Source organism: Mercenaria mercenaria, chromosome 1 (assembly GCF_021730395.1).
Source record: "Mercenaria mercenaria strain notata chromosome 1, MADL_Memer_1, whole genome shotgun sequence".
NCBI classification, from domain to species: Eukaryota; Metazoa; Mollusca; class Bivalvia; order Venerida; family Veneridae; genus Mercenaria; species Mercenaria mercenaria.
In genome coordinates, this window is record NC_069361.1 from 106,451,329 (window position 1) to 106,478,355 (window position 27,027).

Sequence of the window (27,027 nt, forward strand, 5' to 3'; positions counted from 1 at the left end):
GTTCAGAACCTTTGTAATTTTCAAGTACAGAAAGTTTCTTATCATGAGCTTTGACTTGGATATGTCATTTCTTCCTGCCAAAACTTTTGCATTGATAAGAATCAGATTTATTGCATACATGATTGTATCAGGCAATGACAGCTCTACTATATGCATGCTCATATTATTAAAACACCTGGGGTAATCAGTAATCACAACCATCTGTAATCAATTACATTTGTTCAAGTAATTACATGTAATTAGTAATCAGATACATTTTGATTACATGTTGTAATCCAAATGGAATTGATTACATCAGAAAATTTTGTATACTTTATGAACTAGTTTCATAATAAACCCATATTGTAGATGACATTTTCAGCAGCAGAGTTATTTCCCCTGTGCATTTTCAAGGAGAAAATACCACTCCAGTGAATAACTTATATTGAATATATTTTCACCAGAATCAGGAAGTTTCATCTTAACACTATGCAATGGGAAGTAAGATATTGTGATATTGAAATGGTGAAACATTTCAATATAACATGTTGTCACATGATCTGATGCTGCCGTTTTTCCTATCTGTGATACAACAAACACTGTGTTACACAATACAGAACATTGTTTTTTCACTGTTATAGGTAATTTATCTATTAAATTTGAAATGGAGTTTGCGATTAAATTTAGGATGTTATTTAATAAACAAAAATGACAGGTTTATAAAGTGACAGGAAGTTATGCATTTATTAGGTTTGTTTTAATATTTTATAACTGGAAGTAATTAATCCCTGGCGAAATAGTTTCCTGTTGTATTGATCTATCTTATCTGTCAAAGGAGCAATAGGTTGACTACTACATTTATTTTCTTAATAAATATACAATCTTACCACCTATCACTCTCTGCATTTTGGTGTATATATATATATATATATTTGTATTCAATTGAAACTGCTACCCTGCAATTTTATTTAAAATAAAATAAATATTACCAGAGTTATTGCCCCTCCATTAATCAAAAGCTGCAAAAGTCATTTAATGGTTAGTCTTATTTAGCTGTTATATTTACTCATTTCTGTTCTCTGCAAGTCAGAATCAGTTTAGAATGACTAGAGTTAATGCCCTTTAATTGATTGAAAAGTGAAATTTTCATCTTTTTGCTGTCATATATCTTTGTAAAGATTGGTCAAACTGAGTTGATAAGTGGTGTGAATGTATATTTATATTCACAGCTGTAAATGTTGTTAAAACAACATTGTGTTATCAGAGTTAATGCCCAGATTTGGTTAAAATCTTCTTTTTTAGCTCGACTATACGAAGTATTGAGAGCTGTCCTGCTCGACCCGGCATAAGCGTCTTTCCACATCAGCACCTTGGTTAAAGTTTTGATGCATTTCCTCTTTGTCTCTGTAATTACATGATCGGTTTTGTTTCAAACTTAAAATAGTTATTTCTCATCATCACCCACATCATATGGCACAAGGGCCATAACTTTCACACCAATATTTCATGAATTATCTCCCCTTTTTACTTAGAAGTTCAGGATTACTGAATGGATTTGATTCAGACTGAAAGTAGTTGTTCCACATCATCTCCTACATCATATGACACAAGGTCCATCACTCTGGTACCAATATTCAATGAATTATCCTCCTTTTACTTAGAATTTCAGGTTAAAGTTTTGATGCACTTTCACTCTATCTCTTTATTCTAAATGGATTTGATTCAAACTTAAAACAGTTGTTCAACATCATCACTCACATCATATGACACAAGGGTCATAACTCTTGTGCCAATTTTTCATGAATTATTCCCTCCTTTTTCTTAGAATTTAAGGTTAATTTTGATGCATTTTCACAATATCTCAGTTATTATGTCTCCCACCACACAGTGGTGTGGGAGACATATTGATTTACTCCTGTGTATGTGTGTGTGTGTCTGTCTGTCACTCAGTCACAAATCTTGTCTGCACTCTAAGCAGAGCTCCAGATAAGCTGCGTATTTGCGCAATTAAAATTGCAGAAAACCCAACTGAATTCATACAGTGTGCATACTGAAATGCAAGTAAAATTCCTAATACCCAGTTCGTAAAAAATAGCTTGCGTATCGCATTTTCCTTATAACTAGAATGGGTATGGGACTTTAACGCTAGATTTGACTGACTGGTTATACGTTACCGCAGAACAGGTTGCATTTTATTGGAAAAATCACAGGACCATTCTTTCAGCTGATAGGTGTTATTTGGACGCTTTGTAAACAATTTTACGCTGATAAATTGTAAAGAGGTTGCAGGAAAAAACATTGTTGCAGCACAAACAAACAAATTAGTGGGATATTTTGCTGTTCAACAATCACAGTTATCTGTTTGTGACGATGTAGTGTCACCAATACTGGATGACATCTTTTGGAAGAATGCAAATTGCAGTGACCACATTGTTTGGGATATTGTGGATGAACTGATCTCTGACTACATTAAAAGTGAAAAAGAAAACAACAGTATGAAACATTCATTACAATTTTAAATACATTTTTGTATTAAACATTGAAGGGCGCCATTAAAATACTTAGTCAGTCCTGTTTAATGATATATACCATGTATACTGTAAGCAAAAAAATACTCAATTGTTAGTGCGAGATTGGTAAAATACCCAATTGGTTTTAGCAAATACCCAATTACTTCTGAAAAGGCTGGGTAATGATATTATTTTTACCCAAGTCAAATTTCCAATACCCAATTCAGACAAAAAGTGATGGGTAAATACCCAATTGCACCAAAAGCCTATCTGGAGCTCTGACTCTTAAGTTGAACATTTTTCATCCGATCTTCATCAAACTTGAACAAAATGTTTGCCAATAAGTCCTCGGCCAAGTTCGATAATTAGCCAAATTGGCCCAGGCACTTCGGAATTATGGCCCTTGAACATAATTATCGAGAGGCCGATTACTCCAACATGTGAATTACCAATAGGCCGCTTACTCCAACACGTAAACAGTATATAAAGACAGACTTACTATTCAGATGATTAGGCAGTTGTGGGAGACATGCGCTTTTCTCAAAAGCACCTCTAGTTACTAAATGGATTTGATTCAGACTTGAAGTAGTTGTTCCACATCATCACCCACATCATATGACGCAATGTGCATAACTCTTGCATCAATATTTTATGAATTATGCCCCCTTTTTGCTTATAATTATACTTATATAGTGTTTTGATATACTTTATCACTCTTATGACTCAATTAAACTCAGGTGAGCGATATAGGGCCATCATGGCGCTCTTGTTTAGATCATCCAGTCCTTTTCGACTTAAATAATTAGAACAGCTACAGATTTGAAATTTTATATATTTTTCTCATGAGTAGGAAAGTTAAGTACATTGTAGGCCAAGAACCATAACTATGTCTTCCCTGGTCCTTATCAGAGGAATATTTTCACCCACAGGTGATGCTCTTCTTATTTCTTTATTTCATTGTGTCTGAGGTGTCAAAACTGAAGTGAGAGAGCAAAGTCGTGTTCTCGCTTTTTATTGCATTAATTAGGTGAGAAAGGTCATTCAGAACTAGTGAAACTTCTTTTCCATTTGAAATTTTCATATATGGCATTATAAATTTGCTTATCTCAATCAATCATACCAAAATTAATCAGTTTTAGAACAAAAAACATATGAACATATGTTTTTGTTATACATTGATGGAAAATGCATTTCCAGTATATTTTAAGTTTTTAACCCTTACCTTGCTAAATTTATATAGTGTACTTGTCCATCTTCAATTATGGACTGTACCATTAACTATTAAAAGGAGTTCTTACCAAAAAGATACTGACTGAATGGTGAACAGTGTAGATCATGATCAGACTGCACAGATGTACAGGCTGATCATGATCTACACTAGTCGCAAAGGCAGAATCAATAGTATCCAGCATGATAAGGATTAAGGTAGTTCTGCACGTTTGAATCGAAATTTTTTCTACAATGTAGAATTTGCTTAAACCCCGATTTTTCAAAACTTCAGAATATACCTAGAAAATGCAGCAAATAAAAAAGATAGGATCGTGTGCTTGATTTTTTGTTAGACTGGTTTAAACAAGTTGGACCTCACGCAATATTTCGTAATGGGAGTCTATGGGAAAATCATAACTTTCATAACATTTTCGCGATTAGAAATTTTTCTACAATGTAGATTTTGATGAAACTTCTTACAGTTGTAAATAAACATATGGCCTATAATTTCGTGAAATAAAATGTATAGGTCTGTATGCTTATTTTTGAGATATTTGACCATAATTAAAGCGAACCGGACATTTCACGCTAATTTTAAGACATTTTTTGAAATTTTTAACGTATCCTTTGTTTTAATATCATATTTTGACTTGAAAAATATGGCAACAGTGTCACTGCAATAAATTTTCTCACAGGTTTCGATTAATTCATAGAATGATTTTCATTTCCGTACGCCGAATCCAGGCTTTATTCTACATTTTCCGGATAAATGACGTTACGCCATCACTTCCGGTATCTCAAACGTGCAGAACTACCTTAACAGTGAAATCAAAATAAAATAGTGTTATTGCTGCAAAAGGTATTTGATAGTAACTGTTAAATAAAAAAAGTTGACCTTATGTAGTAGTTCTATTTCTATATAATATCTGTATGCAAAGTCATAAATTTGATAGGCCACTGAACTTGTTATTAAATATATGATATTTAGAACTTAGCGTATCAGTGTAACTGTGAGTTCAATCTGTGATACTGTGAAAGTATACAAAATGTTCCTAGCTTATTTTCTCTCTGTGAATGTGTTGGGTATTTGATTGTATTTGATATGTCATCTACCGAACTAGGTGTATTATTGATACAATGTAACAATAAAACCTCTTTGTTTAGAGTATAAAGTTTCCTTGTAATGCTGACAGCATGGATTAGATTACATGTATTTCATAATTAGATCAATCAGTTGATAGGTAACCCTTACATGGGTTGAAAAAGTCATGTGCTGATATATTTTAGCTGAGCTAGAGATACTGGCGGAAGTACAGCTGTTTAAGTTGGTAGTGGCAAGGCAGGTATCAAAACTGAGTTTGAGAAGTAGCTTCAGGATATACCTGTTTTTTAGCTCGACTATTCGAAGAATAAGTAGAGCTATCCTACTCACCACGGCGTCGGCGTCGGTGTCGGCGTTGGCGTCGGCGTCGGCGTCACACCCTGGTTAAGTTTTTCGTACCAGTCCACATTTTGACAAAGTCTTTTGAGATAAAGCTTTGAAACTTTCAACACTTGTTTACCATCACCATGTCCAGTTATAGGCAAGAGTACATAACTCTGTCAAGCATTTTGACTGAATTATGGCCCCTTTTGACTTAGAAATCTTGGTTAAGTTTTTCGTACCAGTTCATATTTTGACAAAGTCTTTTGAGATAAAGCTTTGAAACTTTCAACACTTGTTTACCATCACCATGTCCAGTTATAGGCAAGAGTACATAACTCTGTCAAGCATTTTGACTGAATTATGGCCCCTTTTGACTTAGAAATCTTGGTTAAGTTTTTCGTACCAGTTCATATTTTGACAAAGTCTTTTGAGATAAAGCTTTGAAACTTTCAACACTTGTTTACCATCACCATGTCCAGTTGTAGGCAAGAGTACATAACTCCATCAAGCATTTTGACTGAATTATGGCCCCTTTTTGACTTAGAAATCTTGGTTAAGTTTTTCGTACCAGTCCACATTTTGACAAAGTCTTTTGAGATAAAGCTTTGAAACTTTCAACACTTGTTTACCATCACAATATCCAGTTGTAGGCAAGAGTACATAACTCCATCAAGCATTTTGACTGAATTATGGCCCCTTTTGACTTAGAAATCTTGGTTAAGATTTTTGTACCAGTTTATATTTTGTGTAAAGTGTTTGACATATGGCTTTGAAACTTTTATATCTTGTTCAGTATAATAGTCTCTATCAATAGGCAAGAGTACGTAACTCTCTCCTCTTTTTTGGCTGAATTATGGCCCTTTTTGAACTTGGAAACTGGTTCTGTTTTGTATATGTCCATGTTTTGTCAAGACTATTTGACATATGCCTTTTAAACTTTAAACACTTGTTTATCATTATGATTTCCATCTCTAGGCAAGAGTACATAACTCTGACAACTATTTTGACTGAATTATGGCCCTTTTTGGACTTTCAAATTTGTTCAGTTTTTCTTACAAGTCAGCGTTTTGTCAAAACTATTTGAACTGTGGCTTTGAAACTTTTAACACTAGTTTATCAACATGATTTCCATCTGTAGGCAAGAGTACATAACTCTGTCAACTATTTTGACTGAATTATGGCCCCTTTTGGACTTGGAGATAAGTTAAATTTTTCATATAAGTCCATGTTTTGCCTAACATATAACTTAACATATTTGCCATCATGGTCACACATTGCCATTTAGTGCAAGACTAATCGAAATCCACAAATACAGGAACATTTTTTGTTTAATCCATTTTTTTGTTTAGTCTGAAAATCTATGGAAATATTTTGACCCCATTCTTCAATCAATTCTTCGAATAGTCGAGCGCGCTGTCATCCGACAGCTCTTGTTTGGCAATGTTCAAAACTCGTGTTTTATTACAGTTCAAAAGATGTGAATGGAAAGGTCAGCATTGTTAAGTTATAGAAGAATGAAATGAAATGACAAAATGAGTGTGTGGAAAAGATTACAGCGTGTAGGCAAATCAGCCTCCAAGTTCCAGTTTACAGCATCGTATCAGGAGCTTCAAGTTGAAAGTTCTAAGAAATGGTAAGAAACTTACTGATATAGTATTCTTTTATAGTAGTGGAGGCTAAAATCGGATTTATGGAGGGAAAAAGTTTGACACATGTGTATACGTGATTTTGAGCATGCGAACTTACTGCTGGGGACTAATATTGATGGAAATCAGGATTATGTTGGTCCTACAAGTCCCAACCAATTAACAACTAAACTTACATTTATTTTATTTTCAGAATGAAAAAAATCTGTCTCCAAAAGAGCTGCTTTTGCCAAAACCACAAAATTTTCCAACAAATTCAAATTATTTCCATTAATGTGTTGGACCCCTTTTGACTGGCTTTTTATATTTTGTCAGTTTTAAATATTTGAAATCCTTTTCAGCATAATCACATTATGATTAAGAATAAAAAGTTAGCCTTTACCCAGCCCTGCTTGAATATGTTAAACACTTTCCTTTTCCATTTTGTTTCCAGGCAACCAGACAAGATTTGTATTGTTTGGACAAGAAGGAACCGGAGAAAGTCCACCATGGTAAGAAGTCCTGTCTAGCAGTTTGTCCAATCCAGCAGCTGGACAGGGTGCTCTTTAAGTTTCTGGTTTATCTGCCCCAAGAGCAAATGTTCACTGCATTGATTATGTTCCCGTAATTTGTCGTCTATTTTATTATACCATCAGATAACAAATTATATAGAAAATTTACTTTTGTCATGCATGTCTGCTTGACTATCATGTCAGCTCCATATCTTCTTAACTACTGGGAAGATTGTCATAAACTAGCATCTGTTGTTGGCCTAATCAGCATGCAGAGTGCACAGTCGGGTCACAAGGTCCAAGGTCAAGGTCACACTGAGGTCTAAATGCTGAAAAGATTTTCATAAAGCTAGCAACAGTTGTTTACCAAATCAGGATGACGTGCGAAACACATGACCTTGGTCACTAAGTTCATGTCAGGGTCACAGAGGCCAAAGATCATGATATAGCTTGAATTCATGATCACTCCATATCTTCTGAAACTTTAGAATGAATTTCACAAAATTAGTATTAGTTGTGAACCTCAGCCAGGTGACAGGCAAAGTGTACTAGTATGACCCAGGTCATTATGTCCGAGGTCAAGGTCACGGAGGTTAAAAATCAAATAGCTGAAATATGTTTCAGCTCCATCTCTTCTTAACCACTGAAAGGATGCTCATAAAGTTTGCATCAGTTGATTACCTCATCAAGACGACATGCAGTGTGCACGTCCCAGGTAATTAGGTTTAAGGTCATAGTCAAAGGTCATGATCTCAGTATCAAAGTAGTGTATTAATAGCCTTTAGCGATAGCTCTAGTTTGAAAAGTTTGATTAGTCTGTTAGTCTGTATTAATCAGACATTCTAGGACCTCACTTGTCAATAAAATGAAACAACTAATGTTGCAATTTAATTAACTAACACAACTCATTTTACAATAAAACTCTTTAAGAGAACATATTAACAAACTATGTATATTTAGTTAGAGAGTTCAAAACTTTGATTTACAGATGGAGTGAACATTTGCAATATCCTCATAATTATTACTTCCCAAATTGTAACAAAACATAAGCTGCATTTAACTTTGCTTATGATCACCTATTAAATATTCATTAACAAATACTTACCTGGGTTTATTTTATCTCTTGATACAGTACTTTTTAGCTCACCTGTCACATAGTGACAAGGTGAGCTTTTGTGATCACCCTTCGTCCATCGTGCGTCCGTCCGTCCGTCAACAATTTCTTGTCTGTACGATAGTGGATTTATTTATGATTTTATTTTAACCAAACTTGCACACAACTTGTATCACCATAAGATCACAGCTCCTTTCTTGAACTGGCCACATCCCATTATGGGTTCCAGAGTTATGGCCCCTGAAAGGGCCAAAATTAGCTATTTTGACCTTGTCTGCACAATAGCAGCTTTATTTATGATTTGATTTTTACCAAACTTGCACACAACTTGTATCACCATAAGATCTTAGTTCCTTTCTTGAACTGGCCAGATTCCATTATGGGTTCCAGAGTTATGGCCCCTGAGAGGGCCAAAATTAGATATTTTGACCTTGTCTGCACAATAGCAGCTTCATTTATGATTTTATTTTAACCAAACTTGCACACAACTTGTATCACCATAAGATTTTGGTTCCTTTCTTGAACTGGCAAGATTCCGTTATGGGTTCCAGAGTGATGGCCCCTGAAAGGGCCAGAATTAGCTATTTTGACCTTGTCTGCACAATAGCAGCTTCATTTATTATTTGAATTTAATCAAACTTGCACAAAACTTGTGTCACCATAAGATCTCGGTTCCTTTCTTGAACCGGCCAGATCCCATAATGGGTTCCAGAATTATGGCCCCTGAAAGGGCCAAAATTAGCTATTTTGACCTTGTCTGCACAATAGCAGCTTCATTTATGATTTGATTTTAACCAAACTTGCGCACAACTTGTATCACCACAAGATCTTGGTTCCTTACTTGAACTGGCCAGATTCCATCATGGGTTCCAGAGTTATGGCCCCTTGGAAGGTCCAAAATTGGCTATTTTGGCTTTTGCAGCCATATAGAGACTTCATTTATGGTTTTATTTGATACAAACTTCCTAAATACCTTCAACAACAAGAAATCTTGGATTCTATGACAAATCAGATCCAATCATAGGTTCCAGAGTTATTTTATATCTGATTACCTCCCCTGATTGTAATCAAAATGGATTTATATCAGTAAGTACTTACAGGACTTATTTGAAATTTCATTATTGTTATTAGTTGGACTGAGACAATCAGGGTAGATAACTATAGACTGATTTTATGTCAAATTACCTCCCTTTATTTCAAATTAAAATTGTTATATCTCCATAACTAATGAAGATACTGATCTGAAATTTCATTTATGTCAACAGATTTATTTGGCAGATCCTTCTTTTGTCCACTTACAATATTTATTTTTTTTAATTACTTCCCTTTTACGTTACTATAAATAGCTTATTTTTAGTAACTTTTTTTATTATTGGCCGTAGGGAAAACACGAGACCAGTTTTCTGTGGTACAACATGGATGGTACCTCCAATTTTTAGGTGTATTTTAACATATCTATACCTTGTAAGATTTTTTTTTCTTTTTGGTTAAATTTCTTCCCTTTGTTGTTCCAGTCCTTTGGACTTAGATATTTTTTCTGAGGACCTTGTCCTCAAGTGCAATGATAACAGGTGAGCGATATAGGGCCGTCATGGCCCTCTTGTTTAGTTTAATCATATTTTATTGTAATTATCACACGAGACATTATGGTAAATGTACATCAAGACAATAATATACAGATACATATGTAAAGATATATATACAACAGCAAACTGTCATTACATCAAGACATATATAATACTACTGTACATTAAGATACATTCGGTAACTTAGCAAAGGTGCAAAAATACAAAAGGGTTGGACCACAAGTTTTACCAACATTAGAAATTGGTCTGTCCCTGGATACAGTAGTTAAAATAGTGAGTGTAAAGGGGTGGATCTACCTACCAGTATCATTTTTTCACTAAAAAGGGAGATGGTTACCAGGACCATTTTTCACCAAATATGTGCCAGGCAAGGGAGCTGGCTAGCTTCAACTATTCGAAGAATAGGTAGAGCTGTTGAATTGCCCATTCATCTGCATCTGTGTCCCGATTTGGTTAAGTTTATGTATGTAATCTGGTATATCAAAAACGACTTGAAGGAATGGATTGAAACTAAACACACATGTCCACTTGATGATCAGGTATGCATTGCACAGGTTTCATAACTCTTTTTTTTTTTTGTATTTTAACAAAATTATGCCCCTTTTTTGACTTAACAAGTTTTTGTATTTGAGCTGGTATCTCAGTACCCACGGATGGGAATGGATTGAAACTTTACGCACTTGTCTGCTGAGACGAGCTGACATACACTATACAGGTTCAGTAGCTCTGATTTACATTTTTGGGGAAAAAAAGGTCAAGGTATTTTTGTCACTTGATTGTTAGAGTTCATTAAAAGTTTTGACACATTCTTGGTTTACTAGTTAAATGTATTCTCCCGAATCTGTATTTCCATTTCAGCTCCATAATTGGGAACCTACCATAAAGAACCCATACTTAGGTGAAGTTATTTGGACAGTTCCAGAGAATATAGAAATACAGGTGACATTGTTTCGGGACAATAAACATTCACCATATGAAGATAAAGAATGGCATTTCGTGATTGAAAATGTAAGTAAACTTAATTATGTCTCCCACACCACTGTGGTTGGAGACATATTGATTTTCTCCTGTCTGTGTGTCCATCTGTCTGTCTGTCAGTCACAAATTTTGTCTGTGTTCAAAGTCGAATATTTCTCATCCGATCTTCACCAAACTTGAACAAAATGTGTTTGACAATAAGTCCTCGGCCAAGTTCAATAGCAAGCCAAATCAGCCCAGACACTTCGGAGTTATGGCTCTTGAATTACCGAAAATACTGATGCCAGTGATACAGGTCTTGGCACATGGTTGACTCAGATACATAAGGGAGAAGAATGCCAATCTAGATGATTAGGCAGTTGTGGGAGACATGCGTTTTTCTCAAAAGTAGCTATAGTTTATAGCTATAAAAAGTCAAAAGTTAGATATTCACATAACTGTAATACATAAACTTAGTTTGTAAAAGAATAGATCATTTGTCTGTAATTGATTTCAGTTTTAGAATTTATAATCATATTCTGGAAATTTTGTAACTTAACCCAACAGTTTTAAATGTTTTACTTAATGGCATCAGAAAATTTAGCCATTGATCAAGTATTCCAAAGCCTAAGTATAGGGGAGTAGATTGTTTGCTGCTCAACCCAGAGGTTTTGACGCAGCTGACGATTTAGAGTGACTTTGTAAACTAAAGAGTAAAATTAATAATATTTCATTTTGATATTGTACCAGTATACCTGAGCCCTATATTGTTCCTACACTACTAGTACATGCTGACATTAAGGAAACTTATTCAGAGGACATGTTAGTTCTTGTACAAAGTTAAAAGAGACTGGTTGAAAAAAGTGGATGCCAAATAAAATATGAAAATACTGTCTAATTATGCTGTTAAACAAAATAATAATCTGAATAACATTTATTTTTGTATAGCAAGATAAGAGTGGCCGGAGAAAGGTTCTGGCATCTGCAGCCATCAATATGATGAAATATGCTAGTGATGTACCAACACAGCATGACCTGGCCATCAAACTGAGTCCAGCTACAAGGAAAATAGTGTCAGCAAAGATTAAACTCACCTTGTCTTGTGTCTTTCTCAGAGAGGGTAAAGCAACGTAAGTTACTGTGGATTCAGTTTCTGAAATTAATTTAGCGCAATGTATTTTTTTGCATCTACTTAAAGATTAAAGCAGTGTTCATTGTGTGGTTGTTTGTGTACCCCTAGTTTCAAGAACTCATGAGGTATATATAGTGTTTAGTGTTCATATAAGGGAATGATTGAATGTTTTAAAGTAGTAAGGAACATGCCTTAGTGTAAATTACCTACAGGTACAAATATAGTCTTTATTAGTCCCCTACTGGTTAAAAACCAGTTTCGGGGACTATAGGAATGCGCTTTTCCGTCATTCTGTCCGTCTTTCCGTCCGTCCGCAATTTTGTGTCCGGTCCATAACTCTGTCATCCATGAAGGGATTTTAATATTACCTGGCACAAATGTTCCCCATGATGAGACGATTTGTCACGCGCAAAACCCGGACCCCTAGCTTAAAGGTCAAGGTCACAATTTGAGGTCAAAGGTCAACAGGGCTTTTTTCCTGTCTGGTCCATAACTCTGCCATCCATGAAGGAATTTTAATATTACTTAGCACAAATGTACCTCATAATAAGACAATGTGTCCAGCACAACTTTCAGACACCTACCTCAAAGGTCAAGGTCACACTTGGCAGTCAAATGTTAACATGGCATGACCAGGGTCTGTTTCCTGTCCGTTCCATAACTCTGTCATCCATGAAGGGATTTTAATATTACTTGGCTTGAATGTTCCCCATGATGAGATGATGTGTCGTGCGCAAAACCTTGACCCCTAGCTCAAAGGTCAAGGTCACAATTGGAGGTCAAAGGTCAATAGGGTTTTTTCCTGTCCGGTCCAGAACTCTGACATCCATCAAGGGATTTTAATATCACTTGGCATAAATGTTCCCCATGATGAAACGACGTGTCATGCGCAACACCCAGAACCCTAGCTCAAAGGTCAAGGTCACACTTGGAGATCAAAGGTTAATGGGACATTTTTCCTGTCCGGTGTATAACTTTGTCATGCAAAACAGGATTTGAATATTACTTGGCATGAATGTTCACCACTATGAGAGGGAGTGTCATGCACAAGAACCTGGTCACTAGGTTGAAGGTCAAGGTCACACTCAGATGCCAAAGGTCAGATACAAGAATGACTGTGTCTGGAAAACTTCTTCATGCATGGAGGGATTTTGATGTAATTTGACATAAATGTTCACTATCATGAGACAGATTGTTGTGCGCAAGAACCAGGTCCCTAGGTCTAAGGTCAAGGTCACGCTTAGAGGTCAAATGCCAAATTCAGGAATGACTTTGTCTGGAGCATTTCTTCTTTATGCATGGAGGGATTTTGATGTAACTTGGCACAAATGTTCACCACCATGAGACACTCTTGTTTTTTAGAGTTATGTCCATTTGTTTTTACTACAAATATACTGACGAGATAAAGAAACGCCTCATTGAAATTTTGCGTTATTTTTTTCCTAACGCTTTTTATTGTTGTGAAATGTAGTAAATCTACATGTACTCTGACCGACAAACACAGTGAACAAAAACTCGCGCGATTTCATTCAGCCAATTGTTCACTTCATGTACCTAGTCATGATTTCCTCGTGCAGTCCGTGCATGTAAACCATGTGGTTTGATTGAATGATTTTTGCACATGTACATGTGTAATACGACACACAACCATATTTTCAGCTATTCTCTGAAAAAAACATTAGTTTTCATAATGCCGAGGCTGAATTCTGAAGAGAGGGCTCAGGTTTTGGCTATGCTTGAATGTGGGCGAACGCAGGAACAAGTTGCTAGACGTTTTAACGTCTCTCGTTCGACAATTGTGCGTCTTATTCTACGTGTTAGAGACACGGGAACATCTATCGATAGACCACGTTCAGGTAGACCGCGTGTAACGTCAGTACGACAGGATAATTATATACGTCAACGTCATTTACGTGACAGATTTGTGACGGCGCAATCTACGTCACGAATAGTTGTAGGTAACCGTGGACGTCCAATTAGTCGACATACAGTGAGAAATCGACTCAGAGAACGCGGAATTACCTGTCGTAGGCCCTACCGCGGTCTAATTCTAACGTTACGCCACCGTCACCAACGTCTTATTTGGGCCCGCAACCATCGCGGCCAGCGTTGGCAGAACGTAGTGTTCAGTGACGAGTCGCGTTTCAACTTGTGGAACGCCGACGGACGTATCCGTGTCTATAGACGACGCCATGAACACTACGCAAACAATTGCGTTTTGGAGCACAATCGTTACGGTGGAGGTGGAGTAATGGTGTGGGCAGCAATCAACCATAGGTTTAAGTCCCAACTCATCATTTGCCAAGGTAATCTCACAGCCAGGCGTTACATCGACAAGATATTACGTCATGTAGTTGTCCCTTTATTCCGTCAACGTCAAGGATTAGTCTATCAGCACAACAACGCGCGACCTCACGTTGCACGCGTCACCAGGGACTTTCTACAGGCTAGAAACATTAATGTTTTACCTTGGCCGGCGTGTTCACCGGACTGCAATCCGATTGAACACGCGTGGGATTATCTCAGACGGTGGTTACGCCAACGTCAACCCCAGCCAGCAAACGTCCGGGAACTGGTAGCAGCGCTGCACCAGGAGTGGGCCAGAATCCCACGGTATCTGTTACGCAACTGGTGCGGCTCTATGAGGCGTCGCCTTGCTGCTGTGATTGCTAGCAGAGGTGGGCACACGCGCTACTGATTTTTCTAATGCAATTTCTCCGACCGGGCTATTACAATTCAAGATTTAAGCATAATGCGACAATGAAATGATTTCTTATTGACCATAAATTCTTGTAAAGCATCTAATTTGCGAATGGAATTGTTCTTTTCTAATTTTGAATCACGGTTAACGAAAAATTGTATACCGAGTTTGAATGAGGCGTTTCTTTATCTCGTCAGTGTAGCTTATATTGTAACTTACTTGTTACAGGCCGTAGGGAAAAATCGAGACCAGTTTTCTGTGGTACAACATGCATGTTACATCCAATTTTTAGGTGTATTTTGACCTATCTGTACCTGGTAAAGAGTTTTATGTGGACTTATATGTTGTTTTTTTTTGTTTTTTGTTTTTTTTTTTTCGTTGTTTTTTTTTTTCGATAAATAACGTTACCTTTTTGATAATCGGTCAGATATGCTATATGAAAACAACTATAGGGTTTTATGTATACAAATTTTAATCCAAGTCTTTTGTTTATAGCATACTGTATATATAGTACAATATTGTTTATACATCATTGACAGATATCAGTTCATTATGCTATACTGCAGTACAGAAAATTAGGTGCCTTCCAGTAGGGGACTTTGTATTGCATGGCAATACTTCATTCACTTGTTTATCTTTATAGTTCAGGTGTATATGGGATAAATTGAAAAAACTGTGTTACCTTTCAGAGATGAGGACATGCAGAGTGTGGCTTCGCTGATGTCGATAGGAAAGACAGACATTGGTAATCTGGATGATGTAGAGGATGATGAGGAATCGGACCTGAACATGTCAATGAAAGTTGCAGAAATAACAAGTCAGATGTCACAGTTGCATACAGCCAATCAGAACATGGGTAATCCATTTGGTGACCCAGATTTAGATGTTGATGAGGACATTGGTATTTGTTGTTTTCTGTTTGCTTCTTTCTTGCACAAGGGTTCTCCACAGTGTATCGATAAAATCTCTTTTTCTATTCCTATTTCACTTCAAAAACAGATGGGTCATGATGTTAAAAGTTTCAGACAAGCTTGTGAAATGACATACCGTTGAAACAGGAGATTTGGTTGACCTTCGTTGAGTTTAACATTTGGTAAGACTTATCCCAGTAAACTTGTGGGGAAAATGGTTGATGTTACGACAAAAAATGTTGCATTTAGCAGGGCTGAAAAAATAAGAACAGCTAAAACATGATTAACACTAGATGTGTTGTCAGTTTTATTTCGATTCTCAGTGTTGATGTTCAGTTTTGATATGTTCTTTTGTACAAGAAATGGAAAAATTATGAAAAAAAAAACAAGAGCTGGTGTTATTATATGCTGATTTGGAATGTTGTTTTGGCAGTGGGAAAATCACTGTTGGGAACCCTGAGTTACAAAAACACCTCCTTACAGCACTGCTGAAAAACAAATTAAATCATGTGAAATATATAGTAACTTTGATTTTGGTATGTAGTAGGAAATGCACTGTTCTGCATGCAAAGAAAAACTAAGGTTAGTATATCAACCGCAGTGTAAGTTTTCTAACAAAAAAGAGATTTTCTAATAGCATAATAATTCCTTTATGAAATATTATGCTTCACCTTTCAAGTTTTACTGAGCAGTATTGCATTTTGTATAGATATTTTTGGTTGCTAACAGTTTTCAGTGTAAGGAGGTGTTTTTGTCTGCCATATTTTGTTGAATTAAAATCTTTAAAGCAAACTTCAGCATGTTTCAAGTTTGTTTCACACATCAAAATCTTATGTTTTAACATTTGTTATTTCCCATTTATAATTAATTCTGCTTGTTATAATATATGTTATTCTCTGTTGGTAAATTTATTTTTAAGGTTTTGTTACACCCTGATCAATAATTGCCTGGAAATATTTGTTTTTGCCTGTAAACTTATTGCTATTAATTACCATTTCATTTGTGTGAACTCTCCTCACCGGTTGGTTTTATTTAGAACTACTAGTAATGATGTTTTCAAATAAGTTTTATGAGCATTTTCTTTATTTATCTTACATAAGGTATATATTTACAATACGTAAACTATACGATGAGAAATTGTCTGTGCGAAGTACTCTGCCAAGATACACAAATACCTCCCAGCAGTTGCAGATATTTCTTTCCAAATACATCAGTTTCCAAAAAAAAAATTACTGTTGCAGCAAAACTGTTTACAACAAATAAGTTCAGTCTAGTAGTCAATGTTTGCAGTAGGTTTCACTTGAGCCTGTGATGTCATTTAATATTCAAGTGTTACCATGTAACACAAATTGCAATGCTGTTTTATCAACCTATTCTGTGACAAGGATTTTTCTTTACTGCTCTTTAAAGTACAGTAATATGCATATTCATTCTAAAGAGGTGTAATGGTGGCAATAGGAACCATTTTAATTTTCGAAATACTTTGACTGCTTTTAAATTTTATTTTATCATCAAGAAATAATTTTATAGGGTATTTTCCATTGTAAATTTCAGCTATTTTGGACACCAGAAAAGTTATAAAATTTCTTTTATGATGGGAAGGTTAAAAAAGACATAGACATTTATAGAGAAGTTGTAGTTTGATGGATATTTTATCGAGTGCAGTAACTTTTGGGATCACAGAGAGAGAATGCAGCTATTTTCCGTGTAAATTTCACAGCTTCTTGTACAATTCTTTTTCGAATGTCAATTGTTTAATTATAAAATCTAGCAAGTGTTTCTGTTCCGTTCTCTCAGGCTGTCTTAGTAAGCATTATAAACTAACATTTTCATGCCAAAAACAAGATGGTCATATTTCAAAAAGGTATTTACAGATTTTTGATGGGCTAAATTTTACAGTGTATTTTTGGCCATGGACTTGACATTAAAGATATCTTAAAAAGTTCAAAAGCATAATACTAGGACCCATGGATACATTTAGAATGATTTATAAATTATATCAGGATTTTACAAAAAACAGTGACAGATTTGATAGACCACACAATAGGGTAGATAAAACTAAAGATATTATGTTTTTATCATGCATCTGGTAGTTACACTTTTGCAGAATTAATCAGCAAGTTGCTTTAATAGTCTGGTTAGGTATATGTTTACCAAAGAGCTATGATTTCCATGTTGCATGAACAGTGTTGGTGTCAATTTTCGTTTCTGTTTGATGGAAAAAGTAAGTTTTGTTTTACTGTTGTGACTTGTTGCATGCTTCATGTGTTTTTGAAGTAATCAAGACCATTTACAATGAAAACATGAGCAGTCATGAGTTGTTGTTGTTGTTGTTTTGGGAATGGCCTTTGCAAGTTGGCATTTTATTGCAATCACAGATTTAAAAACTATTCATTGCTCCATCGTGACTTATTTTTAAGGTAGATAGTACATTTAAGTTTAGATTGATTTCATTCAAACTTTGTATTTTTTTAAATTTCTGTCATGCACAAGTGTAACTCAAGATGTTATAAATTTTTGCTGTGTATTCACTTTTTAAGGTGTCTACAAAATAATCAGTTATAATTGAACGTTAAAAATCTTGTACCAGTTTCTCAAAATTTTAACTTATGATTAAGCTGATTGAGTGTGAACTTTTAGGGTTATATTTCAGCATTTTAGAAAACTTAAAAATAAGTATAAGTTCGGGATTATGAACACTAGAAATTCTTTACAGTTAAATCAAAGCATCATACTAGTGTTTCCCACCAACACTAACATTTTGAACCAAAATTTAAGTGACAATAAGTTTAACAGCCAGTTTGAGTTTTGAATAACTGGGCTGGTGTGTATTTGGTAGACTTAAAAGATGATTTAAAAAGGATTTTGATATGTTAATTTTATAAGGTTAACTTTTAAATTATCATTTTCAGATCAAATGTTTCAAAAATACACACCACAGAAACTTCCACTGAATCCATTTGAGGAGGCTGAAGAAGACAATTATCAAAGTCCGTCAGCAGAAAACAGCAGCATAAACCCATTTGAAGAAGAGTTTGATAAAAACACTGATGATACTAATAATAGTGCGAGTACTAATCCATTTGAAGATTCAACTGAACTTGATGATAGTAATCCTTTTTCGGAAAATTTCAAAGACACATCATTAGAAAAACCTGCCAAAAAGAAAAAGGCGCCTGCGCCACCTGTATCAAAATTTCAAACATTACCTCAAAATGTGCCAGTGAAATTAGACAGTGAGGCCAAGCCTCCTTTGAAAGTAGAAAATGAAGTAAGTGTTCCCCCTGTGAATGAAAAGCCGCATAAATATATTAAATCACCAAAAAAGAAGGCTCCAGTAGTCCCTAGACCAGTTTATCAAGGGACACCACCCTTGTCACCAAAGGAGAAAAGAAGGTCAAGGCCAATTACTCCTCCTCCAGATGCAACGGGAGATAATTCTGTACAGCAGACACCAAAGACTGAGTAAGTAAATTGCAATAATTTGAGAAAATTGCCCCCACTGAAAATGAGGGCAATAGTTTTGAGAAAATTGCTCCCGCTCAAAATGGGGATGAATTGAATTGAATATCAGACAGCATCTTGAAAATAATTTTTTGTGAACTTGTTATAAGGTTGACTTGTTTTGTATTTTTAAATATGGTCACACATGATGTGTAGATTTGTAAGAGGTAAAGAATGTTTGAAATGGACATAATTTGGGGGTTTTTTATGCCCCCGAAGGGAGGCATATAGTTTTTGAACCGTCTGTCGGTCCGTCGGTCTGTCAGTCTGTCCGCAATTTTCGTGTCCGGTCCATATCTTTGTCATCGATGGATGGATTTTCAAATAACATGGCATGAATGTGTACCACAGTAAGACGACGTGTCGTGCGCAAGATCCAGGTCCGTAGCTCAAAGGTCAAGGTCACACTTAGACATTAAAGGATAGTGCATTGATGGGCGTGTCCGGTCCATATCTTTGTCATCGATGGATGGATTTTCAAATAACTTGGCATGAATGTGTACCACAGTAAGACGACGTGTCGCGCGCAAGACCCAGGTCCGTAGCTCAAAGGTCAAGATCACACTTAGACATTAAAGGATAGTGCATTGATGGGCGTGTCCGGTCCATATCTTTGTCATCGATGGATGGTTTTTCAAATAACTTGGCATGAATGTGTACCACAGTAAGACGACGTGTCGTGCACAAGACCCAGGTCCGTAGCTCAAAGGTCAAGGTCACACTTAGACATTAAAGGATAGTGCATTGATGGGCGTGTCCGGTCCATATCTTTGTCATCGATGGATGGATTTTCAAATAACTTGGCATGAATGTGTACCACAGTAAGACGACGTGTCGTGCGCAAGACCCAGGTCCGTAGCTCAAAGGTCAAGGTCACACTTAGACGTTTAAGGTCATTTTTCATGATAGTGCATTGATGGGCGTGTCCGGTCCATATCTTTGTCATTCATCCATGGATTTTAAAATAACTACGCATGAATGTGTGACACAGTAAGTCGACGTGTCGCACGCAAGACCCAGCTCCGTAGGTCAAAGGTCCTAAACTCTAACATCGGCCATAACTATTCATTCAAAGTGCCATCGGGGGCATGTGTCATCCTATGGAGACAGCTCTTGTTTATTCCATATACAGAGATAATATCTTTTAAGAGCCACAAATGATGATGTCTGTAATTAAAACACATGTTTCCTCACACCCAAAAAATGTATAAAATCAGAATTACTTGTTTGTGTACATTTGTCTCTCATGACATTTTTCTGTTCTAAATTGAGACATGAGATGTTTCATGTTCTAGCATGACAAATGACAAACCATGTTTCATTTCCAACAATACATAGTAAAGTTGATGTCACAGTGACATAATTGTTGTGGCAAAGAAATAGTGCAGCTATGTTTGTGTGTTCAGATGCTTTACATAACTAAAATCAGAAGAATTTAGTGAAAGGGTGTTATGATTAAACATTCTGAATTGGTTATATGCCACATGGGATAATTCATACTGACTATGCCCTGGTCAAGTTGTTTAGTGGGACGTATAACTTCTCCTTTTTTTTTTCAAATTAGTTAAGAATTAGTTAATACATGCTTCTGCTAAATATTGTTTCTTAACTGTAGCTGCTTTGAATTAGAATATAAAGGAAAGCATTCTATTGTATCATGCTGAAAGTCCTTGGCTATGTAACTTAGTTATTAGATGATCTTTTGACAAGTTTCCACTGACAAATCTCAAAGTTGTAACAGGAAATGGCCAGTAAGAATTGGAGTTTCGACGTTGATCTGCATAATAAGTTTTATAACCTGATGATAATGGCTTATTTATGTTAGGACAAAAGTGACAGATGAAGTAAATGGAACACCAGTAGCCAACAACTCACCCAGCACAGACTCTAGTTATGTAAGTATATGTAAGCATTTCAGATGTGGATATAATTATAGTCATCATTTAGATGTAAATTTAAAAACTTATATGAGATGGTAAACTTACTTTAGTAGTTTATGACTTAATCTTTGAGTTTTAGAATACTGCCATGCATTCACTAAATCAAGTTTATGTTAATGTTTGTATACACTCACCATAGTATGGAGTGCTCATGGTGAGTTTTCAAGATCTCTGCATGTCTGTCGTCCATCTGTTGTCCACAGTTTTGTTAAAAATTCTCATGAACCATTTGATGCAATTTTGCAAAACTTGGCCAAAAGCATCCCAACATTGAGATCTCTTAAATGTGCTCAGGTGGTTCCACTTGATTAAACAACATTGCCACCAGAGCGAAAAATAATAAAAACTTTGAAAATCTTCTTATCAGAAACTGCAAAACTGAGGTCATAGCTATTTGGTTTGTAGCATTGTCAGTTTGTCCTGTACAGTTATGGTTAAATCATGCCCCTGGGGTCAGAATACGCCCCGCCCTAGGGTTCTTTTGACCTGGAGCTTAGATATCTCTTTTGCATGTAGTATTGTCAGGGTTCTAGCCAGGATTTCCCGAAGGCATGTTGCTGAAGGATATTTTTGAAAAGAGTGTGTACAACAATGGGGTGGGTGCGGGAGGGGTACCACCTCCTGCTGGGGGGTGGGTATGGGGGCTACCCCCAGAAAATTTTGTATTACTACAACTCATTTTGGTGCATTCTGGTGCATTTCAGAGTGAAAAACACAGTGTTATTTTCAGTGTTTAATAAGCATCATTTACATGCTCAACAAGAACAAATAGAGATAATGTGTCATAAAAAATTCCTCTAGAGTTTATTTGCTGAATGACAATGTAAACTTATCCAGTTATATAAGTTTCTGAAAATGTTCACTATTTATTTTACATAAAACAACACAATTTTAGCACTGCACATTTTCAGTCTTTCAGAAGTTTCAGTCTTCTATTCCTGTGGAATTTATTTGCTGAATGCCAACGTAAACTTATCAATTTTGTGTACTTGGCGTTATCCCCCTTTTCCAAACTATTTAGAACATCCACTCCTAATGTCTTAGCTACATCAACTAAAGGTTTGTGTTTGGTGGTGTGGGGAATTTCCTCCTTACACGGAAAGTAAAGCAGTGTCATAGATGCTGTCATTGCCTCGCAGTTCACATGTTCTTCCCTCACAAAGCAAGCCTCGATCCCACCATCTATTTTTGCTTCCGCAACGTCAAATACCAATGCTTTCTTGTGTGAGTCTGTGTCCTTATGAAATACTAAAGATGATCGCCTTATTGAGGTACATGGAATGTCAGCCCACACAGCTCTACCAGGAACACACTTCTTTGGCCTTCTCTGGTGCTTACCCATACTGAACACAACATACCTTGGCCTGAAGTAAAGAATTTAAAACAATTTTGTTATTTACATAGCCAAAGGGATCAGTCACAGCTTTGATAAGAGATCTAAATGTTGTTGTTTTTAATGAATTTCAAGAACTTATATGTAAAAAAAAAAAGACACAAACACATAAAATATACTGTAGCCCTATGTGTAAAAGACATGACAACTTAATTTCTAGTTAGTCATCAACTCTTCCTCCCTATTTTAAGTATGCATGTCCAATATTTTTTCCCCAAAGGAATCAGATTTGAAATATAAAATGTGGTCTTCTTATAATTTGTTTAACAAATGATAGTTTGCACTTTTTTTAAATACCTTAACTAATCACTTGATACATATGATATGATATGATACATTCAATAGACCGTTCAGTATTTTTGGGATTACATAAAAATGATTTAAATTACCATTCTCTGAGACTGTCATCCAGGGAAACGCTTGTTTCCATTTTGGATCAATGCCTGATTTCCTTTGGCCATCCGGTGTGGCTGGGTGGGATTCTGAATTTGTGACCGTTTTCCCAGGTGTACCTGGTCCAGGAAGAATGTCATTCACAGATTCGTCTCGCTTTTCACATCTCACTGTCTCCTCTATTACTGAGTCACTAACATTGTTCTCCTTCCGTACCTTCTTGAAATAGTTCATATTTAACAATGTCCCACTCTCTGATTTATGTTTATTTCCAGGCATCATCAATAATTAATTAAGTAATAGATCAACAATATTTCAAACTTTTCTCTACAACTTCCATTTTGAAAGTGACGACAGAAACACTAATTGTGGCATTGTCTTTTCGATACAATTCATACATGTCAAAAAACATTAATATTACGCCGAGAATTGTTCAAAATCATTTTAACGTGTTGCACAATTTTTGACTTGGTACCTTCCATTGTCTTTCCTTGATTGCGAAAAACATTCGGACAATAATAATTATTGTTGAAAGTCATCTGTCATTATTTCTGATTACATAAAAAATCTTAAAACACTTTCATGTACACATCACAAGATACCGTCTGTCAAAGGATTTAAAGGCGAAGCTACGATAAATTTACGTCACAAGTTTCTACATAGGAAGCTGTCATTGGTTTATCGTGTATCTTAGCTGACATCGCTTTACCTGAACTATCGGGTGAGCATGTGGTAAACCTTCGAATACACTATCGGGTTAATCGAGATGTTTATTGGAATGCGTTTAAGACACATCGCTTTGGCAATTAAGGGATGACGGGGGGAAATAAAGGATGTCGAATATACAACTCAAAGCCTGAAGGCATGTCGCACGTGACAGGCGATAATAGCCTGGCTAGAACCCTGATTGTGTAGTGGTCCTTTACCAAGTTTGTTCAAAACATGCCTCTGGGTCAGAATTGGCCTCAGCCAGGAGTCAACTGTTTATATGTACATATAGTACATTGAAGTGGTCCTCTACAAGTAAATTCAAAGCATGCCTCTCGGCTCAGAATTCACCATTCATATGTCATGTGTTAAAATCAGTGACTGGACTATAAGCAACATGTATCCATTTAAGTCAGGTGAGCGACATTGAGCCATCATAACCCTCCTGAGTCCTGTTTTTAATATTTGCTAAAAGAACTATAAAGTATAAGCATTACATCTTTCTATTCATCTGTCTGTCTCATAATGTCCTTTTTATATGTCTGTCATCAATCCAGGTGTTTTAAGACTTTGATAACATTTTACATACAAAATCATACATCACATTTATACTCTCATTGGGCAACTTTTTATGTATAATCTTAAACTTACTGCATTTTCAGAGTGAATCTCCTGCTCAGAATGCTCCTAGTTCAACCCTTGACCTCCTGGGATGGTGTAAAGAGGTCACAAAAGGTTACAAAGGGGTCAAGGTCACAAATCTTACAACTTCTTGGAGGAATGGAATGGCATTTTGTGCTGTTATACATCATTTTAGGCCTGACCTAATGTAAGATTCTTTTATAATCATTTTATTTCTTAATAAAGTCTTAAAGGAGAAAATGAAACATTATATCTATAATGTAAACAGTCCTGTTTTGGTTGCTGCAAAACAAAACATCCATCTGCAAAGAAAAATTTCATCTTAAGATAGTTTTGCAAATAGAAAGTAAAGGAGAGAGTTAGACTGTAAGTATAAAGTGTATAATTTAAGTATAGTTGTGAAATAATATTTGTTTTTGTTTAAAAGACACAAGGTCATGGTCTCTGTATAATTTATACCCAGTGTGAAAATTAGAAAAGCACTATTCCATCTATATTTGTAAGTGAATTTTGTGTCAGATGAATTCCTAAGTACCTAAATGTTTCATTAGAATATAATTATTATCTTTTTGACATTTTTTTTTTGGAAAAAATGACATGAATGTAAAGAATACACATTTTTACTTTAGTATATCTCCTGCCACGCCTCTGACACCACATGGCAGATTTACATCAAACTCTATAAAAGTTGTCATTACTATGCTTAGTTTTGCATGTTTTCAGCATAATACTAGTTCAGTGATTTTCAATGGAGTTATGACCCTTGATTTGTCAAATTTTGTGTCTTATATCATAAAGAGGATTTCCACCAAACCTTACATGAGTGATCAGTGCCAAGCTTAATTGTGCATATTGTCAACAGGCTCTGGTTCAGTGATTTTCAGTGGAGTTAATGCCCTTGATTTGTTGTATTTTACCTTATCCATGCAACTTCTCTGATACCACCAAGAGGAATTACACCAAACTTCATAAAAGTTAACACTGATATATACTGAACTGTGCATATTCTTGTTCAGTGATTTAAATTTTATGATGTTTTGGCTACTTCTCTTAAACCATTAGGCAGATATCCACCAAACCTTGCAGGAGTTATCAGTGCCAAGCCTAGTTATGTGTATCATTGGCATGTTTCTGACCAGTGTTTATCAACAAAGTTACGGCTTTTGTTTTGTCACATTTCACAGTGTTTACACTACTTTTCAGTTATCACTTTGCTGAACTTAAACAGACATCATAAGTGATCTGTATGAATCGTAGTTGTGCATATCATTGACATGTTCTAGTTAAATGATTTCCTGAGATGATCTTTTATTTGTCAAATTCCATGATGTCTGTGCTACTTCTATAACAGTGGTTGGAATTTCAACAAATTTCGCAGGAGTGGTCAGTGCCAGTTTATTGTTGGAATATTATGGTTTAGTGGATTTCACTGGAGTTATGGTCCTAAATTTGTGGCATTTTACGATGTCTGCATGTTAAGTGGTGAGAGACATACATTTTTTATGGGGAAAAAATCTGCAGTTTTCCAACTTCTGCATGGCAGATATATTGTGGGTTTTTTCTCAACTTTTTAAGTAAAAAATCAAATTTTCTGAAAATAGAATTACTTTGTGTTTGTTTCTTTGTACAAGTTTACTCTTTTTTGTAGTTTCCTAATGTTTTGTTACTACATTATAGAGAATTCAGCAAGCTAGCACCACATGATATTAAAGGAAATAATAGAATTGTAAGTATGGCTTTATTGTTATTTTGGTTCTACTGCTAACGTCTGGAAGAATTTGGGCCCATGTAGTTTTCTGAGTCTGAAAAATTACATTTATTTAATTTGCAGCTTTGTTTCTAGTCTCTATTAAATGTTGACAATATTTGTCAAAACTCATTTTCATACATGCAATTTAAGTACATGATAGAACAAAAAATTGAAACTTGCCAAATTTTAGACTGTAAAAGTACTTTGATGTAGATTTGGACTATTCACACTTCCCTGTACAAGTTAACTTACATAGATAACAAAAATCATATTCATGTGATCAACTTTTAAATGTTGAAATATATAATATATATTATGGTTTAAGTAAATTTAATAAATTACTACATAGGAACTTGTCAGCTAGTTTAACAAATCCGTCTGACTTTGGGTCCAGGCCTCATGTTCACAGAACATTTTCAGTCTCAGTTAAGTTTGTTAATACAACTTTATACTCATTTCTGTGTTGCATGTTAAGGTAATGATGGTTTTAAAATAACTTTTCACTACTGATGGTCAGTCCCAATTTGAATTTAATCTTTAAGTTATAGTGAAATCTGATGTCAAAGTAAGCTGAGACTGAAAAATGTTTTGTGGGGCAAGATTATAAAACTGAGCTTGAAGACAAGTCTCAAAATTCTGGTATTTGATTGGTTGTTTCTGGTCACAAAAATGAAATAGACCAATGGGAAGGCTGCATTATGAGAACTCAGTTTTGAAAGCTTCAGCCCTGTTTGTGTGTTATGTTGCAGGCATTTGATGCAGCAGCAAGACTTGGAATTCCTCGTGTGATAGAGCCATCAGACATGGTACTGCTGGCTGTCCCTGACAAACTGGCTGTGATGACATACCTACATCAGCTGAGAAGTTACTTCACAGGAACATCTTTAGAAGTAAACAAACATTGTTAACAGATGTTTATTTACTGTGAACTTTGAATTTCTCATTTAGCCTTTCACTGTATTAATGCAGTTGTGCTTGTTGTACCCCCCGATAACAAAGTTGTAAGGGTGGGTATACTGGTTTCAGGTTGTCTAT

General features: G+C 35.6%; 1 protein-coding gene across 1 annotated transcript in view; it reads left to right on the forward strand.

The window, feature by feature from the left end:
- The first annotated feature begins 461 nt into the window (after nt 1-461).
- LOC123527595 (EH domain-binding protein 1-like) overlaps nt 462-27,027 on the forward strand; it is a 98,226-nt gene continuing 71,660 nt past the window's right edge. The window contains exons 1-11 of the mRNA XM_053527377.1: nt 462-620; nt 6,592-6,757; nt 7,204-7,261; nt 10,820-10,969; nt 11,867-12,048; nt 15,441-15,652; nt 18,575-19,127; nt 20,992-21,061; nt 24,263-24,429; nt 25,920-25,968; nt 26,742-26,882. Of these exons, the coding sequence (XP_053383352.1) occupies nt 6,657-6,757; nt 7,204-7,261; nt 10,820-10,969; nt 11,867-12,048; nt 15,441-15,652; nt 18,575-19,127; nt 20,992-21,061; nt 24,263-24,429; nt 25,920-25,968; nt 26,742-26,882 (1,683 nt within the window). The 5' untranslated portion in view covers nt 462-620; nt 6,592-6,656. The remainder of the gene's footprint in view (nt 621-6,591; nt 6,758-7,203; nt 7,262-10,819; nt 10,970-11,866; nt 12,049-15,440; nt 15,653-18,574; nt 19,128-20,991; nt 21,062-24,262; nt 24,430-25,919; nt 25,969-26,741; nt 26,883-27,027) is intronic.